A 17,025-nucleotide genomic window follows, 5' to 3' on the forward strand; every position below is an offset into this window, starting at 1 on the left:
GGCCCTCACGGCAGCCTCACCCCCTACAGTCCTCTGGAGGAAGAGGGAGTGGAGGACCCACTGCTCAGCCTGTACCAAGATGGAGGCTCCGTCCTGGCTGCCTGCTCATTGGCCTCCCCTCACCAGAAAGAAAGAGTCTTGGGGCAGCATCTGTGTCATCTCTGGGCAGAGGACACTGCTGATAAGTAGTGTCAGGCTTGGCAGCTCTGTCCGCCACGACCTGGGGCTACTCATAGAATCATGCTGCTCCTCCTAAAAGAGAGTTAATATTCCCTGCTCCTGGCACTGCCTGGGTTGGGATGAGGACCAGCCAGGGTGCTGAGACGCTGGCATAAATGTTCACGGGCGTCTGCTTCCGGCGCGTCAGAACCACACGCAGGCCCCGGTTCTGAGCAGCAGGATAAAATGCTGAGATAACAGCCAGCTTTTGTCTTTTGTGTGTTTCTCTTTCCCGACCTCTGCTCTGGTGGGGCAGAAGGATGCGGCCAAATGCACTCTTGGAAGTGTTTTTCCAACTTGTAATAAATATCACAGTCTTAATAGGCAAGGTTTGTTTGTTTTTTTAACTGTGCCAAGATGGAGTTTTTAAGGTAAGAAAAGCCCCCCCCCCACCCCTTTTTTTCTCTAGAGCTCCAAAAGATTCAGAGCCTGGATGGTGTGGGGTAGAGGGTTCGCCCCCCAGGACAGAGCTGGAAGATGCCTGGGGGTGCTGGACAGCTCTTCTGCCCAAACGGAGGACAGAATGTGGACAGCGGCGGAAAGAGACCAAAGTGGAGACTCAGAGATGCCCGAGTGGGGGCAGGGGTAAAAGTGGGTGAGGCAGAAAGAAACCTCAGATGGTACAGGGGATCAGAAAAGTGGGGGAAACTTGGACCTCACTGTTCAGTGAAGTCAAAAGAAACCCTGAACCTCTGTAAAAGTCCCCTGGGTCCAAGAAGGGCCAGTGTGGTGGCTCCTCATCACCCTCAGAGCAGAATGGGAATGTACGAAAGCACCCTGATTCCCCAAGAGGGGCCAGAGTACCAGGAAAATCTTCACGGTTGGGAGGAGGCACCTCATGACCAAAGGGCGAAGAGTGCTGTGAACACTGAAGGACAGAGGCCTCCACCTTAGGACCCAACAGTGACACTGGTGACCACTGGCCAGACACCTCTGCCCAGTCAAAAACTTAAGAGTTTTAATCCATGCCTGCTCCCTACCAAGAAGGGAAAGCAAAGGAGGAGGGAGGATATGTAAATGACAGAGTTTAAATCAAGAAATGTTGACCCAGAACGCCTAAATCAGAATTTCTATTAGTCTAAAAAAAATGGGGTTCAAGAGCTAAGTCAAGTTGAAAGAATGAGAGGTATAGCGTTGTCCAGCTGACAGCGAGAGGGGATGCTGCATTTCCACCTGCAGTATGAGCCGGGCTTCCCTCTGCCACAAAGGCCTGGCCAGGCGGGGGCTGGTTACGTGTACCCTTGCCACGGCAAAAGACATCCCCATGGGAATAAAGGCCAGACTTGAGGCCAGAGGGAGCTGGCTCTGTCCCTGCCCTGTTGCTCCCTCATCATGAGGACAGGCAGGTTGGAGTTACCAGTCCCAGCCAAGTCCCACAACACCAAGCTTTTAACTGTAAGTGTGTTGGACGTGCAAGCATTTACACAAGTACCCCAGTGCCCAGCTTGCACAAGGACACATTAGCCTCAGGGTAACCACAGCTCATTTCTTTCTGCAGTGTTAGTCCCCTCCAAAGTCACCCCTGCTGGCAGAAGTTTACAAAGCACCTTCCACATGCCCAAAGGAAAACCCCCTGTCCCTAGCTGAGCACCTTAGCTTGTCCTGGGCCTTTCATCAATACCCCACAATCTTGTCTCCAGGGAAGGAAGGAGAGAATGTCAGTCTGTGGGCATCTCGTTCTCAGCACTGTCATTCTCTGTGGCCAGGCTGTCCCCACACCCTGCTCTCTCAGCTCCTCCAGCGCTGAGACCTTGTGGGCACCACTGGGCAGCAGAGAAGGGAACAATCTTATGTGGACCTCTAACCCCCTGGTACTATGCAGCCAAAGCACTCCATGAATGAGTTCTTGGCTCTTAGAACTATGAGCTGACCACTACACAGGCAGCATGCCCAAAGATTGGGGGGGGGAGGGTTCTGTCCTCAGAGGGGCACAATCCCCACACTACTAAGTAGGTCCTCGCCCAAGGCAGGAGTCTGAGCTAGTGTGTCAGCTTATCTGTCACTGTTCATTCCCTCATTCATTCATCCATTCAACAAATGTGCACTGAATGCCAACCGTGTGGCTAGCGTTGCTCTAGGGGCTGGACACAGGGCTGGGACGAGATCTCAAAAAGACTGGCAATAGGAGCACCTGGGTGGCTCAGTCGGTTAAGCGTCTGCGTTTGGCTCAGGTCATGATCCCAGGGTCCTGGGATCGAGCCCCGCATCGGGCTCCCTGCTAATGGGGAGCCTGCTTCTCCCCTTGCCTGCCACGCCCCCTGCTTGTGCTCTCTCTCTGACAAATAAATAAAATCTTTAAAAACAAAAAACAAAAAGACTGGCAATAAACAAGTGAGCACACACATTTACAAAGCTCACTCCTGTATGAAGGAAAGGAACGCGCTGGTGGGAAGGTGGGGCTGTTTTCCATAGGATGGTGAGGTAAACCTCTCTGGGGAGAGGACCTCTGAGCTGAGACCCAAAGACTGAGAAAGAGCCAGCCAGGAGAAGGGTGTCTCGAGCAGTGGATCCAGCAGGCATCAGGCCTGAGGCCAGAGACAGTTCTGGAGGCCAAAGTGTGTTTAGAGAGAAAGAGAGAGAATAAGAGGAGGCCTGAGAGGTAGGCAGGGCCTGGTGTTCCAGGCCTGGAGTGCGGACCTTACACTGAGTGCCGTGGGAAGGCAGGGGATGCACAGCACATAGCGGCTTCGGGGGGAGGTGCTGCAGAACCAATGAACAGATGGCATGTTTATGCAGGGAAGAGACGTATCTGACGTATATTGAAAAAGAGGAGCAACTCCAGCTCCTGCAGATGGTCCCACTGACCGTGGGGGTTTCTCAGAAGGGGCACGTGACCCTGAGAGGAGAGAGGCCGGGGTGGGAGGGAGTGGGGGGGGGTGGGCTACCAGGCCTGCCTGTCCTGCCTGTGCATGTAGGAAGAAGCCCAATTACCGAAGACAGCCGCCTCATTTTGCTGGACCGCTGGTTGCGGGGCTTAACCAGGAGCTTGTGCTTAGCTGCAGAGTTGTCCAGGCAGGAGGACAATTCCGGAGGGTAATCGAAATCAGCCACGGGTGCCACGCTGCTGTCCAAGGTGCGGGGGGGGATGCTGGCGTCGCTTGTGTGCCTGGAGAAGAGCTGGTCCGGAGACTGTGGCCGGGATGAGGAAACTAAAGAGACCTTCATGGGACAAGGAGCAAGCATACCAAACATTAACTTCTCGGTATGAAATGGGTCCAGCCAACATACCAGCTCCCTTCTTTTACTGTGCTCAGTCTTCCCACGCCATCTCTGGGCTTTACATGGGGGGACGGATTTAAAATCTGACTCTCAACAGGGAGGACTCTAGGGTACCTCCTTAGAAAGGAGTTTTAAATGTTGGGCCAACCCCTGCAAACTTGTCACTCATTTCCAAGGCCATGCAGAGAGCCTGCGTCCCAGGCAGCCTCGGGGAGACAGCTCCGCCTTCACCCTCCCAAGCAGGTACAGCCACTTCAGACAAGGGCTTCTTTCTCTGATGAAGCAGACCCACCTGGTCTCTCCAAGGGCAGGCTTGCTCCTGCCTCTGGAAGCCGAGAGGGTGGCCCAGAGGTGTGATTTGACAGGCTGGAGCGAGCAGAGGATGGGCCAAGCCCACCACCCAGCAGCCCATCTCTACAGCTGCATTTGTTCATTCTAGAAGGTTTCTGTATCTTCGTGTGTCGTCTTGGAGAAATCTGGCGTTACAAACATTTTACTAGCTTATACCTCCGCAGTGAGGCACTGACAGTCAAGGGCAAAAGCGCTGCCAGGGAGGAAGGATATTTTGGTAATCACCTGGAAGGATGACGGTAACATGCTGTTGCCTGCCCACTGAACTTGGCCATCCCCTTCACTGAGTAAGGTCTCAGTGGGTTCTACCGCCAAGACGTTTATCGGCATGAAGTGGTGGAGGGGGTACCCACATGGGGAGCGGGGTGCAGAGAGAGAATCTGGGAGGTGCTGGGCTTTGTTTACAACCCTGCCCCCTACTTCTATTCTAGCATGGTGCTCAGTATTAGTGTCAAGTTTACATTTATATTTTTCTCCCAATGCTTTTTGTCTTCCAAATTTTGTATGTATAAACACAACAAAATTTACCATCATAACCGCTTTTAGCCATACGGTTCAGTGGCATTAAGTACACTCCCATTGTTGAGCAAACCTCTGCAGAACTTTTCCTCTTGTAAAACTGAAACTCTGCACCCACTAAACAACAACTCCCCATTGCCTCTCCCCCAGCCCCTGGCACCCACCATTCTACTTTCTATCTCTATAAATCTGACTACTCTAGGTACCTCACGTTAAGTGGAATCACACAGTATTTGCCTTTTTTTGTCTGGCTTATTTCATTTAGCATAATGTTCATCCATGCTGTAGCCTGTGTCAGACCCTCCTCCCTTTATAAGGCTGAACTATATTCCATCGTATGTAGATACCACATTTTGTTTATCCATTCATGGACACTTGGGTTGCTTCCACATTTTATCTATTGTGAATAATGCTGCTGTGAACACGTGTACAAATACCTCTTCAAGAACTGGCTTTCAGTTCTTTCAGATATATACCCAGACGTGGAATTGCTGGATCATACAGTGGTTCTATTTTTAATTTTTTGAGGAACCTCCATACTGTTTGCCACAGCAGCTACACCGTTTTGCATTCCCACCAACAGGGCACAGGGGCTCTAATTTCTCCACATCCTTGCCAACACTTGTAATTTTCTATTTCTTTGATAGGAGCCGTCCTGAGGGGTGCGAGGTGGTGTCAAGCTTACATTTTAACCTAAGACCATAATTTTAGGCACCTCACAATGACTTAGTGAGCCCCTGTGAAAATGGTCTCCTCAGGAAGGAGGCAGCAAACAAGCCATGGGCAGCGGGCAGACTCCCAGGGACCTGGGTACATCTTGCTCAGTTTCTTTTCCACAACCCTGGAGCCCCACACAGAGCAGGTTCCAGCAGCCTCTGCTTAACTAGGGGGCACCAGAAGGATGTCACTGTTAGAGAGACAAGCTGATGCAGGGACTCCCCCTGCAAGGGAACTTCCTCAGAGAAATGTATTTTCCCTGTTAACAGAAAGGTTCCTTATATTCTCTCCTGCAAGTATTTTTTTTTTTAAATATTTTATTTATTTATTTACTTGAGAGAGAGAGAGAGAGAAACAGCATGAGAGGGGATAGGGTCAGAGGGAGAAGCAGGCTCTCCGCCGAGCCGGGAGCCCGATGTGGGACTCGATCCCAGGACTCCGGGATCATGACCTGAGCCGAAGGCAGTCGCTTAACCAACTGAGCCACCCAGGCGCCCTCTCCTGCAAGTATTAAGTTTACTCCTGCCTACTGGGAGAAGACGATTACTACAATGAGGGGAAAGGGGTTATAAGTGGACATAATCTATTTCAGTTCTCTTGTTTCAGCTACTTGGGTTCTCATGGGAATAAAGCAAGAAAAATTATTTAAAAAATAAACCACAGGACAGGACTTCTGGCTTCCTCTGTGCCTGTGGCTTTGGCTTCCACTGTTGTAGCTGAGGACTCAGTATATCACCTAAGACTGGACAGGTGACACCTCTCCCAGCTGTCCTCCCTAAGGGTCACCACTAGAATGGGTACATTCCAAAGATCATATAGAATCCTTCATTTTCACCTTTGTCTAGAGGAACAACGTATATATACATCGGGTAAAATTTTGGGTTTTGTTTTTCTGACTGCGTGGGACTTAAGAGAACAGGCAAGATGAGCTGCTTTCGCAAATGCAGTGACTCCCAGGTGAGAATGATTATGTCTTCTGTGAGGACATGGGCTTTGGTCACCTCCCTATAAACCCAAAGGACAAACCTTCCCTGCCTCCCCTCCACTCAGCCCACCTGGCGTTTGCACTGCCTGAGCAGCTGGTCCTGGGCTCAGGCCCACCCCGGCCCCTGGGGGGGTGGTGCGAGCTGGCAGGGAGCTTAACTTCTCAGAAACTCTGACCACAATGACCTCCGTCCCTGCAAAACCCCTGCACTGGCTGTCACGGCTGGTCTTCCTGCTAGGGCGCCAGACTCTCACTTCTCCGTCTTTGTGGTCGTTCCGAGAGTTCTTAGGGCCTAAAAAGACCAACACCTTCATGACTGAGGAGAATGACGCAGCCTGTCTTTGATCAGTGAAGCAACTATGTGAGGTAAGGTAGGACGGGACAGGAAAGCTGACCTGTGTTTTTATCTGTGGGCTGGAAGCATCCCCATTTGCCCTGCTTGCTCCCAGTCACCCGTTGGTCCTGAAATCCATGCTTCTGGATAACTCCGGAAATGAATGATTTAAAAAGTCTAGCAGGTGGCTGGCCCTTCATTGGAGGAATGGGACTCAAATGGGAAAATGGCCTGGGGTTCACGGGCTTTTTCAGGGGTGACCCTGGGTGACAGCTGGTTTACAGTGTTTGTCTTCAAAGAGAGGGGCTCAGCCACCCAGGAGTGGGCTGAGGCCGGTGCACGTGGGAACAGCCCGCAGACATGGGCCTTTCTGGGAAGGAGGAGCCTCCTGGCTTTGCACCCCAGCTGGCCTTTCCTGTTGAGGGAAGGGGAGGCACTGACCTACCTGATTTCACATAATCCTCTCCAAAACCCTCTGAGGACACGGATTCTACAGATGACAGAACCTGCCCACCGCCTGGTTGCACGGCAGTGGGTCCGTTTCTGCCAGAGCCCATGTTGTCTCTCTCCGTGTGTTACCTTTCCTCATCACCCAGGACAACTTCCCAGCTTGCCACCCTCTACCCAGTGCTTCCTACTTAATGGCAGGACACTTAGCAGATGGCTAGTTGGATGTCATTTTACCTTAGAAACCACCAAATAAAGTTTCTTTGTCACCTCACGTGGTAATGAGATTTTAAAAATAATTTCGTGCATTTCCTAAAAAACTCATTCCATTAGGAAATATCACCTTGGCAGCATCATGAGATACTTGTTACTGGAAACCTTTTATCACAATAATCTTCATTAAGTTTCTCTATCAAGCATGTGGGCCTGCTTCCGGGAGTCACAACAGGAAAAAAATGAAAGAGCCCACAATCCCATCCTTTTGGGATTGAAGGTACCATTATATCAAATATCATGTGTTATATAAAGACATTTTAAAGGGTGCATTGTTTCCTCCTCTCAACCAGTCAGTCCACTGTGCCCAAGAAACTTTCAGGGCATAAAATATGATCACTGTGTCTTCAAAACCATGGTAATAAAGATTATACATATTTTTTAAGTCTTAAAGGCTCCAATTTTAGTTTCCTATTACCCAATTAATAGAATTACCTAGTTAATAAAATCTCAGAACCTTGTTTTTTCAGTAACATAACCAAGGGTGCTGAGAAGGAAGAGCCAGCCCCGCTGGGTGTGAGTGGCTCCCATACAGCTAACTATGGAATCTGTGCATTGTGGTGCTTTGCAGGTTCAGAGGTGGGCTCATGCCTTAATGAATGGAATTAGAAACCACCTGTTCTCCTGTACTGCCCCAGCTAAAGGCAGAGAGAGCCAGAGAACTGTGGGATAGAGTGAGGGCAAGCCAGTCAACTATGGCTCGTGAGAGTCATCTCCCCAGCATGTGGCCCTGAAACATACAAAGTCCCATCTGGTCCTGAGGCTGGGGACGCTGAAGCTCCGCGTCTCAGAGTACAAGAGGGGTCTGTCATGTGACACTGGAGTTAGCCATAGCCCGCCAGCCTTCCCCTCTGGTATTTTAAGGGTTGGCTTGAAATCCAGGAAATGGCCCAAATCATCCTCCTGTCTTCTCCTCCTTCTCTTCAACCTGGGAGAGCAGGTGTGGGTAGCTCACTGTCTTTAGACCCTGCTCATGGAACAAGCAGGGACAGGTTTACCTTAGAGCAGAATTCTGGAGAGAATAATTCTCTAGCCAGCTCTGGGCAAACCCTAACCCTGGGGCTCACTTACATTCAGCTCCACCACAGCCTTCCCTCTGGCTTTTACCGGTGATGCTCTGGGAACCCACAACCGCACCCAAGTTAGGTGAGTATTCTTTCCCCTGCCTTTGCCGGGGGGCTTCTGGATGTCCAAGTTGAAGTGACTGCTAAATGTATTACAGAGCAGCTCAGAATTTGCAAGATGGTGGTTCACAATGAATCCCGAGATTCTCAGTGAACAATCGTCCACTAGGGCACGGAGCCATAGCTCCAAGAACGCACAGGGCAGGGGAGTGGCTATAAAACATGGACTCTGGCCTTTGTTTTTCAAGTGTCAGCATTACACATATAACTCCAATTCTATCCACCCCTCAGCAGGGCTGGTCTAAAGGGAAAATGATCGTTTACGTACAAGTACAGCGTACTGGCTTAAAATGGCGGCATCAGGAGCAGGGCTACTTCCACGAGGCTCAGTGCTTCCTCCTGTTTCCTAATGGGGGAGGGTGTTATCCACGATCGGCTCCCCTGCCCTGCTGAGGTCACAGATGGCCCTCTTGCTGGTCAAACTTTCCCTGTTGCCCTGTTTACCAGCAGCATATGTCACATTCTACCCCAGACCAACAGGTTCTCATGGCCCTAAACTCAGACCGGAGAGTCCAGATTAAGTCACATATGTTCACCACTCCCTTCTCCCTCCAGCCAAACGTCATGACAACAGAAAACAGACATAAAGGTGTTTCCCTTCTTTCAGATGGGATGCCCGGTCTGGTCATCTGCTCAGACAGGAAAAACCAGGGAGAGGGTTGATTGTATCAGATCTGTAGCCATTACAAAAAAGGCTACCAAAACCCTATCTCCTGACAAGATGGACATTTCTGCTCAAAGAACGAAAACAAATGCAGCCCAAGGACTGACCGTGAGCTCCACGGACCTGGTCTGGAATACCGCCTGGCCACACAGACCGTGGGACTCTTACAGGAACACACGGGGGCCACCAGAGCGCCCCCCCCACCCCCCCCGAAGTGGGCGCGCACCAAGCCGAGAGGTGGCGCAGGCCTCACTTGCCTTTATGGTTGTGCCGGGACCAATGTCAGGCAGCAGGGACATCTCTGGGGGGCTCCTGGGCAGACCGTCGTCCTCAGAACTCATGCCAGTGTCATCTCCCCGCTTGGCAGGAAGGCCTCCCGGAGGCGGTGGCGGCCCCATTTTCACATTACACTGTATTTTCAGCTAGATTATAATAAAGAACATTTGCTCTTGTTTTCATCAGCAACTTTTTATCAACAAATCTTCCTGCTCCGGTTCATTCAGGGGCTATTTTCAACGCCCCTGCCTGGGGCAGTGAGTAGACTGAACTGAAAAGAGTTGTCTGCCCCCAGCTCTCCTGCTCTCATCCTGAAAATGAGCAGTTACAACTTAGGACGAGTCAAGATCCAGTTGTAAGTAATTTGGTGTGTCCTGCATGCAATTACACTTCAAGATATGTCAAATAAACCAAGCAGAAATAATTCGAAAACTTCTCAGCTCGTATTTGACGTATATACCCAGTGTCACTGCCCAGGAGAAGTTTACCTGCAGGGCTTTAATCCGGTCACACACATTTTCTTGGGAAAACACCCGCACAGGCCGAGGAGGGTCCTGTCCCGACTCAGGAATGAAAATACTGTCGTGTGACAGGGCCCGGCTGCCCAGCGCGGCCCTCGACTCCCTAGGATAAAAGAGGCACCATGAAACGCCACGCTCCTCCACGTCTCACGCAGGAGGCTCAGCATGAACAAGAGGGCTGGGGCCTAACAGCGCAGCCACAATACGCCTTCGGCTGCATTTTTTTTTTAAAGATTTTTTTAATTTATTTATTTGACAGAGAGAGACATTGCGAGAGCAGGAACACAAGCAGGGGGAGTGGGAGAGGGAGAAGCAGGCCTCCCTCCGAGCAGGGAGCCCTATGTGGGGCTCGATCCCAGGACCCTGGGATCATGACCTGAGCCGAAGGCAGACGCTCAACGACTGGGCCACCCAGGCGCCCCGGCTGCATTTATTTATTTATTTATTTATTTATTATTAAAGATTTTATTTATTTATTTATTTGACAGAGAGAGACATAGCGAGAGCAGGAACACAAGCAGGGGGAGTGGGAGAGGGAAAAGCAGGCTTCCTGCCGAGCAGGGATCCCGATGCGGGGCTCGATCCCAAGACCCTGGGACCATGACCTGAGCCCAAGGCAGGTGCTTAACGACTGAGCCACCCAGGCACCCCGGCTGCATTTATTTTTTGATGGCTTTTGACTCTGGTTTATCTCCACCCTGTCAAATACCACAGTCAACGCTTAGGAGCACTGTAGAGGTAGGCATTTTCCTGATGGCTCTGAAGGTTGTGTGAATTCTTTTTATTAATGGGAAAATCAGGGTTTGAGGGAGGTGTGATGTCCAAGACAGGAGGCCTGCAGAGAGGAAGGGCTGGTGGGGGGGGGTTGTGCAAAGACTATGGTGGATGCCTGAGGAAGGTGAAATCATTCCTTGTGGGCAAACATGCTGTTCCTCGGTGGGCTAGAGGTCGTGTCTGCATAGCAGGCTGAGGGCCTGCCTGACGGAGGCATCCTTGCAAGGTGGTCCAAAACACGCATCCAGAGGGTGGGTTTGAAATGAGAACTGCAAATCTGTGAAGCCGTGCCCTGTTTTCATCACCTACTATGAATGAGCTGTGTAATCCAGCCTATGTGCCTAGGCCCTGGAGTACAGATGGTGGGTCCTTCTGTCATCCCCATCCCGGCCGCTGCCCCAGCCCTGAGCTCGAGACTCCAGTTAGGAACCGAACCCACAGGACATTCACAAAATGTCCTAAGAGGATGTGGGAGTTAAGTTGTCAGATTTTCCTAGCAGCAGTGGCTGCCTGAACAATAGGTGGAAGGAGATGATGGAAACCCGATGATGAAGGAAGGAAAGCCTGTTCCCACAGGCACTGTGCATCTGTGCTCTACACTCCCCCACCCGCACGCCGCCCCAGGCATCCTGTCCTCTGCGAGGCATTAGGAACTCTTACGGGTGGTCCCGCTCCACTGCAGATCATGTTGTGTTGGTTAATAATGTTTGCAACTTCCTCCTAGCTCACAGTAGTGAGTCTGCAAGTGGGGAATCCACAGGCTCCCAAAAGAATGTGTCCTCACTCTTCTGGGAGGGCATGAAGCCAAGTGAAAGAACCCAGCAGGCCCTCCCTGTCAACGGCAGCTCCTGTTACAAAGATCACACGCACACCTGTCTCTCCCTCCTACAGTGGGCAGCCCATGGCCACTCCCTTTGAAAACCATAACCACTGCCCCAACGCCTCCACTCTAGGTGTTAAGTAGGAGTTGAGACAGCATGAAAAGGCCTCTGCAAAGATACACTGGCAAAAACACAGAAGGTCATATGCTCAGGGACATTCACTACGTTTACAGAAGGAAAAGACCACCAACAACCCAAATGGCCCTCAGTAGGTACCTGCATAAACCACGGAACATCATCTAATGGAGACTCTGCAGGTGACCATGTGGGTAAGGGAGCACAAGACTGCACCGAGTGGAAAATGAAGCAGAGTGCAGAACAATGCTTATGGCGTATTAGCGCTATGTGCGGAAGGGGGGTATGAATATAGGTGAACATATGTGAAGAGGTATGTTGTTTGCTTACAGTTTAAAACATAAAAATAGAAGGATAAGCAACAAATGAATAAAAATAGTTTCCGTTGGGGAGAAGGACAAAATGAGATTGGGAGACAGGGCGCCAAGGCATTTACTTACACATTCACAATTTTGTCTTTGAAACTATGTAAATATTTTACATAGTTAAAAGACAAAGTCAAACAAAAAGGGAAATAAGAGAATCTCTAAAACTAGAAAACAAACAGAAACAAACGAGCCTAATTTTATATTGTGTTGTTGGCATAACTGCACAGAGAAAAGAATGACTTCAAGTGATTTTAACCCAACATCTAAGTGATTTTTTTTTTTTTGAGAGAGAGAGAGAGAGGGGAAAGAGGGGAAGAGGGGGAGAGGGAGACAATCTTAAGCAAGCTCCACACCCAGCATGGAGCCCAACAAGGGGCTTGATCTCACAACCCGAGATCATGACCTGAGCTGATATAAAGAGTTGGATGTTTAACTGACTGAGCCACCCAGGCGCCCCCAAAATGAGTTCTGGCTCTACATTCATAATAGGATAAATTCCAAGAACAAAAAAACCAATCAAAGATATGAAATTACACTCAGTAGTCTTATTGGTAGCAGTACTGATTTTTAAAAATAGTACACAACAATCTTTATAGAACATAACCTCTATGTGGGAGATCAGGGTAATGAGATTATAAGTATATTATATGAAGAAGAAAATGAGTAATTTTGTTCATATCACTAGGAATTAAGATTCCTAGCATAAGAGAACAGTGAATTCAAATAAAGTAAAAATTTTGTCTTAAGTTTGAACTGGAAATATCAGTGAGTTACTTTTCTCTTAAAAAATAGAATGTATTTTTTAGTCCCTAATCTACTGAAGAAGTCTAGAAGCAATGACAGCCAGCTAGCAATCATCACCCTTAGCAGCCAGACTGTGGTCTCTGAAAACCACTTCATACTAAAAGGAACCGGGGGGCGCCTGGGTGGCTCAGTTGGTTAAGCCACTGCCTTCGGCTCAGGTCATGATCCTGGAGTCCCTGGATCGAGTCCCGCATCGGGCTCCCTGCTCAGTGGGGAGCCTGCTTCTCCTTCTGACCCTCCCCCCTCTCATGTGCTTTCTCTCTCTCATTCAATAAATAAATAAAATCTTAAAAAAATAAAAATAAAAGGAACCGGGCCCATGTGAAGAGGTGGCTGATCGTAGGTCTAGAACAGGAAATGTACAAAATAAAGCTGGGATAGAAATCCCATTGTACAAGAAAGCAAGGAAGATTTCAAAGACAAATGGGGTCATGTCTAAAGAACTCGGGAGCTAATCTGAAGTGACTCCCAATAGTGTAAGATGAGGCACTGTGAGCATAAAAATGAATAAAGACTGTCATGGGCTAAAGCAAATCAAATATATAAAAATCCATGCATTCACAATGATATATACTAAAAAAAAAAAAAAAAAGAAAAGAAAAACTCATTGGTCAGTATTGGAAGTTAGGGTACCAGCTAGGGTACCAGATTGTTACTCTGAAGGTTGATTGGTAAAAGGAGAACCAGGCATTATTCTGCCTTTCCTGGACATCTCGCATATTAGAGAAAGTAAGGAATTGAGGAAGGAAAGGTTCATGTAAGAATTCCAGCTAACACATGCAGAATGAGTGATACAATTAGAAAAACCACCATTTTGCAATAAAATAATGGATCTAGGCAATGATCATCAGCAGGTGTTGAAATCATTAGGCGAAGGTCTGTGGAGGTATCACACTGAGAGAGACCCCCTGAACCCACTGCTCAGTCTTAGTGTCATGAGAAGTGGGACAACCAGATGGCATGTGCCTCATGAGGTGATGTGAGAGTAAGTACCCAGTACCATCTGAACCTAAATCTAATTAAATATCCAGATCCATCTAACACTTTACAAGAGATTCAGAGACTATAAAAATGAGTTCAGTCATACCAAGAGAAAGCAAATCCAGAATGTGGGATATTTGGCAGAGACAATAACCCTGTTTTTTCCATCAGATCAATGACATGAAACAAAGTAGGGTGGGTGGGGAGGGGGAAGGAAAATCATTATAGATTAAGAGACTTAAAAAGCATAACAACACAGACACAATAAATGGGTGTCAGCCTTTTAAACCCCCAGGGTCCCATGTAGTTTGCCAGCATTAATGTACCTTGGCAAATGGAACTCTTTTGCCCATCGTGATGGATGAGAAGTCGCTGCAGAATCTAGAAGGCACACAGACTCTCAAAGGCACTAAAAAGTGCCTCTAAGATTTTGTCCCTCATATAGTCAGTTAATTTATAACGAAGAAGCCAAAAATATACAATGAGGAAAGGACAGTCTCTTCAATAAATGGCACTGGAAAAACTGGATAGCCATGAGCAAAAGAATGACACTGAACCCTATCTTACACCATAAAAAAAAATGAAAATGGACTAAAGACTTGCACATAAGACCCAAAACCATAAAACTCCTAGAAGAAAACATATGTAGTAAGAAACCGTGACACTGGTCTTGGCAATAATTTCTTGAAAGCAAAGGCATCAAAAGCAAAAATAAAAAGTGAGACTATATCAAATTTAAAAGCTTCTGCACAGCAAAGGAAACCATCAACAAAATGAAAAGAAAACCTAAAGAATGGGAGAAAATATTTGCAAATCATATATCTGATAAGGGGTTAATATCCAAAATATATAAAGGACTCATATAAATCAATAGCAAGAAAAAAAAATCCGATTCAAAAATGTGCAGAGGAATTAAATAGACATTTTTCCAAAGAAGACATACAAATGGCTAACAGACACAGGGAAATGCAAATCTCACACCTGTTAGAATGGCTATCATCAAAGTGATAAGAGATAAGTGTTGGGGAGAATGTGGAGAAGAGAAAATTTCTGCACCGTTGGTGGGAATGTAAGTTGGTGCAGTCACTGAAAAGAACAGCATGGAGGCTCCTCGAAAAATTAAAAATAGAACTATCACAGGATCCAGCAATTCTACTTCTGGGTGTTTATCCAAAGGAAATGAAAATAGGATCTTGAAGAGGTATCTGCCTTCCTATATTCACTGCAGCATTATTCACAATAGCCAAAATATGGAAATAATCCAAATGTCTATCAACAGATGAATGGATACAGAAGATGTAGTATGAATGTGTGTGTGTGTGTGGGTGTGTGTGTATGTACGTAGGATATTACTAAGTCATGAGAAAGGGGGATATCCTGTGGTTTGTGACAACATGGATGAGCCCCAAGGGTGTCACACTAAGTGAAACAAACAAGAAAGAGAAAGATAAAAACTATATGATCTCACTTATATGCAGAATCTAAGAAAGTCAAACTCCCAGAACAGAGTAGATGGTGGTTACTAGGGGCTGCAGGGTGGGGGAAATGGTACAAAGTCCAGTCATAAGATGAAGAAGTTAAGGAGATCGACAGCACAGTTTATGGCACAGTCTTATAGCTAATACTCTTGTATTACATACTTGGAAATTAAGAGACTAGATCTTAAATATTCTCACCTTAAAAAATAAATAGTAATTAGGTGACATGATGCAGGTGTTAGCTCTAGGGTAGTAATCAATTTTTAATATATATGTGTATTAAATCAACATGTTACATGTCTTAAACTTCCACAATGTTATATATCAATTTTCTTCCAATAAAGTTGGGGGAGGAAAAGATCTTGTCTCATCCTCTGTGCTGCTCTCTAAAAGCAATGCACTTCCTGGGCCTCATCAGACCCCACCCTTAAGTTTCCTAGCCCAGCATCGTTCCAGCAAAGATTTTTTTTTTTAAGATTTTATTTATTATTTATTTGAGAGAGCGAGCGAGCACAGCAGGGGTAGGAGCAGAGGGAGAGAGAGAAGCAGACTCTCCACTGAGCAGGGAGCCCGACCTCGAGATCATGACCTGAGCCGAAGGCAGCCACTTAACCGGCTGAGCTACCCAGGCACCCCTTCAGCAAACTTTTACCAGTAATTGAGGACCTGGCCCCTGCCAGGTGCTGAGAACATAAAGATAAAAAGGAAACTGTCCCCACTGTCGATGGGCTCCAGGGACAAAGAGGAAACACAAGTGGACCGGTCATCTCTCACACACATACAGACACACACACCCCGCTCCCCCCTCTGCTGTGATCCTGTTCTCTGGTTGGAAGGGCCACTGTATGTTCTGGTCAGAGATAGGGTGTGGGTGGGAGTGAGTGTTATAACTTCCCTGGGGCTGGTCCAGTGAAGACATCGAATAATTAGCAATATTATCACGATAATGTCTTGTTCCCCCAGAATTTGGAGCACACTGCCTCAAAAAACGCATGCACCTCCTCCGAGCTCTTCATGAAGTATAATGTGGGTCCTTCCTGCTCCCTGCCAGCACCAGGAAAGAAAAACAAAAACAAAAACCCTGAAAGAAAAAACCTGAATCTTTCCGCTTCAGTCATTTGGTGCCACCAAGTGGTCACTGTAATTTCTACTCCTCTAAAAACAGGCGAGGAGCCTGGGGAGGAAGGAGGGGACGGGACAGCATCACTGGGATGCTGAAGCTTGTGACCCCATCCCAGCGAGGTCTATTCCCCAGTCCCAAGGGTCATTATATCTTCTGTGGAATTTTATTCCCAAACTAAAACAAACTATGTTTGTTGCATGGCAACAAATCTGGGTTTTTTTTCTCCTTTTATTCACAGATGTAACTTCTGGAATCACTGAAGCATGCATAATGTAACTATATTTTGGTGAAGTACAAGTTATAGAAATAAGGATTACTTCACACTAGATTTCCCCAAGTTTTCATACCTATTGGTTCTGTTGTAGCCAACAAGATCTTTGGATGATTTTTCCAAGATTTAACAGCAAGAAGACTTCCCCCACCCCTCTCTCCTTCTAATGGAAAATCTTCTTATTAGATAACTCAAAGTTTAGGCTTAGAGAGATGCATTTTCCTGGTATAATACCTACGTCCTCAAAAGAGTGCTCAGTCAAATAAAATCATGGCTTGTATCCTAACCTTGCAGCTTTCAGTTGCAGGGCAATGGACAAGTTCTCCAAAATTTCTCTAAAGCTTGGTTTGCTCATTTATAAGACGGTAGCTCTGACCTCCTCCCCCACAGTGATTGTAGACTTTTAATAAACACAGCACTTGGCACGTAGCAGGTACCTGATAATGTTTTCCCACAACTTTCTCCATCCCTATGTATGAAAAGACAGAAAATACAACTTCTTTGGAGGAACCTCCAGTGGAATTCCCTAGGAGGGAAAGAGGCTCAGAAATCCAGCCAGTT

General features: G+C 47.5%; 1 protein-coding gene across 2 annotated transcripts in view; it reads right to left on the bottom strand.

The window, feature by feature from the left end:
- CRACDL (CRACD like) overlaps positions 1–17,025 on the bottom strand; it is a 134,162-nt gene that overhangs the window by 28,044 nt on the left and 89,093 nt on the right. For both annotated transcript variants that reach the window (XM_021701197.1, XM_021701196.1), the window contains exons 4-6: positions 9,677–9,812; positions 9,170–9,334; positions 3,151–3,378 (exon numbers count right to left, since the gene is read on the bottom strand). In XM_021701197.1, coding sequence (XP_021556872.1) covers positions 3,151–3,378; positions 9,170–9,334; positions 9,677–9,812 — 529 coding nt within the window. The remainder of the gene's footprint in view (positions 1–3,150; positions 3,379–9,169; positions 9,335–9,676; positions 9,813–17,025) is intronic.

Source organism: Neomonachus schauinslandi, chromosome 10 (genome assembly GCF_002201575.2).
Source record: "Neomonachus schauinslandi chromosome 10, ASM220157v2, whole genome shotgun sequence".
NCBI classification, from domain to species: Eukaryota; Metazoa; Chordata; class Mammalia; order Carnivora; family Phocidae; genus Neomonachus; species Neomonachus schauinslandi.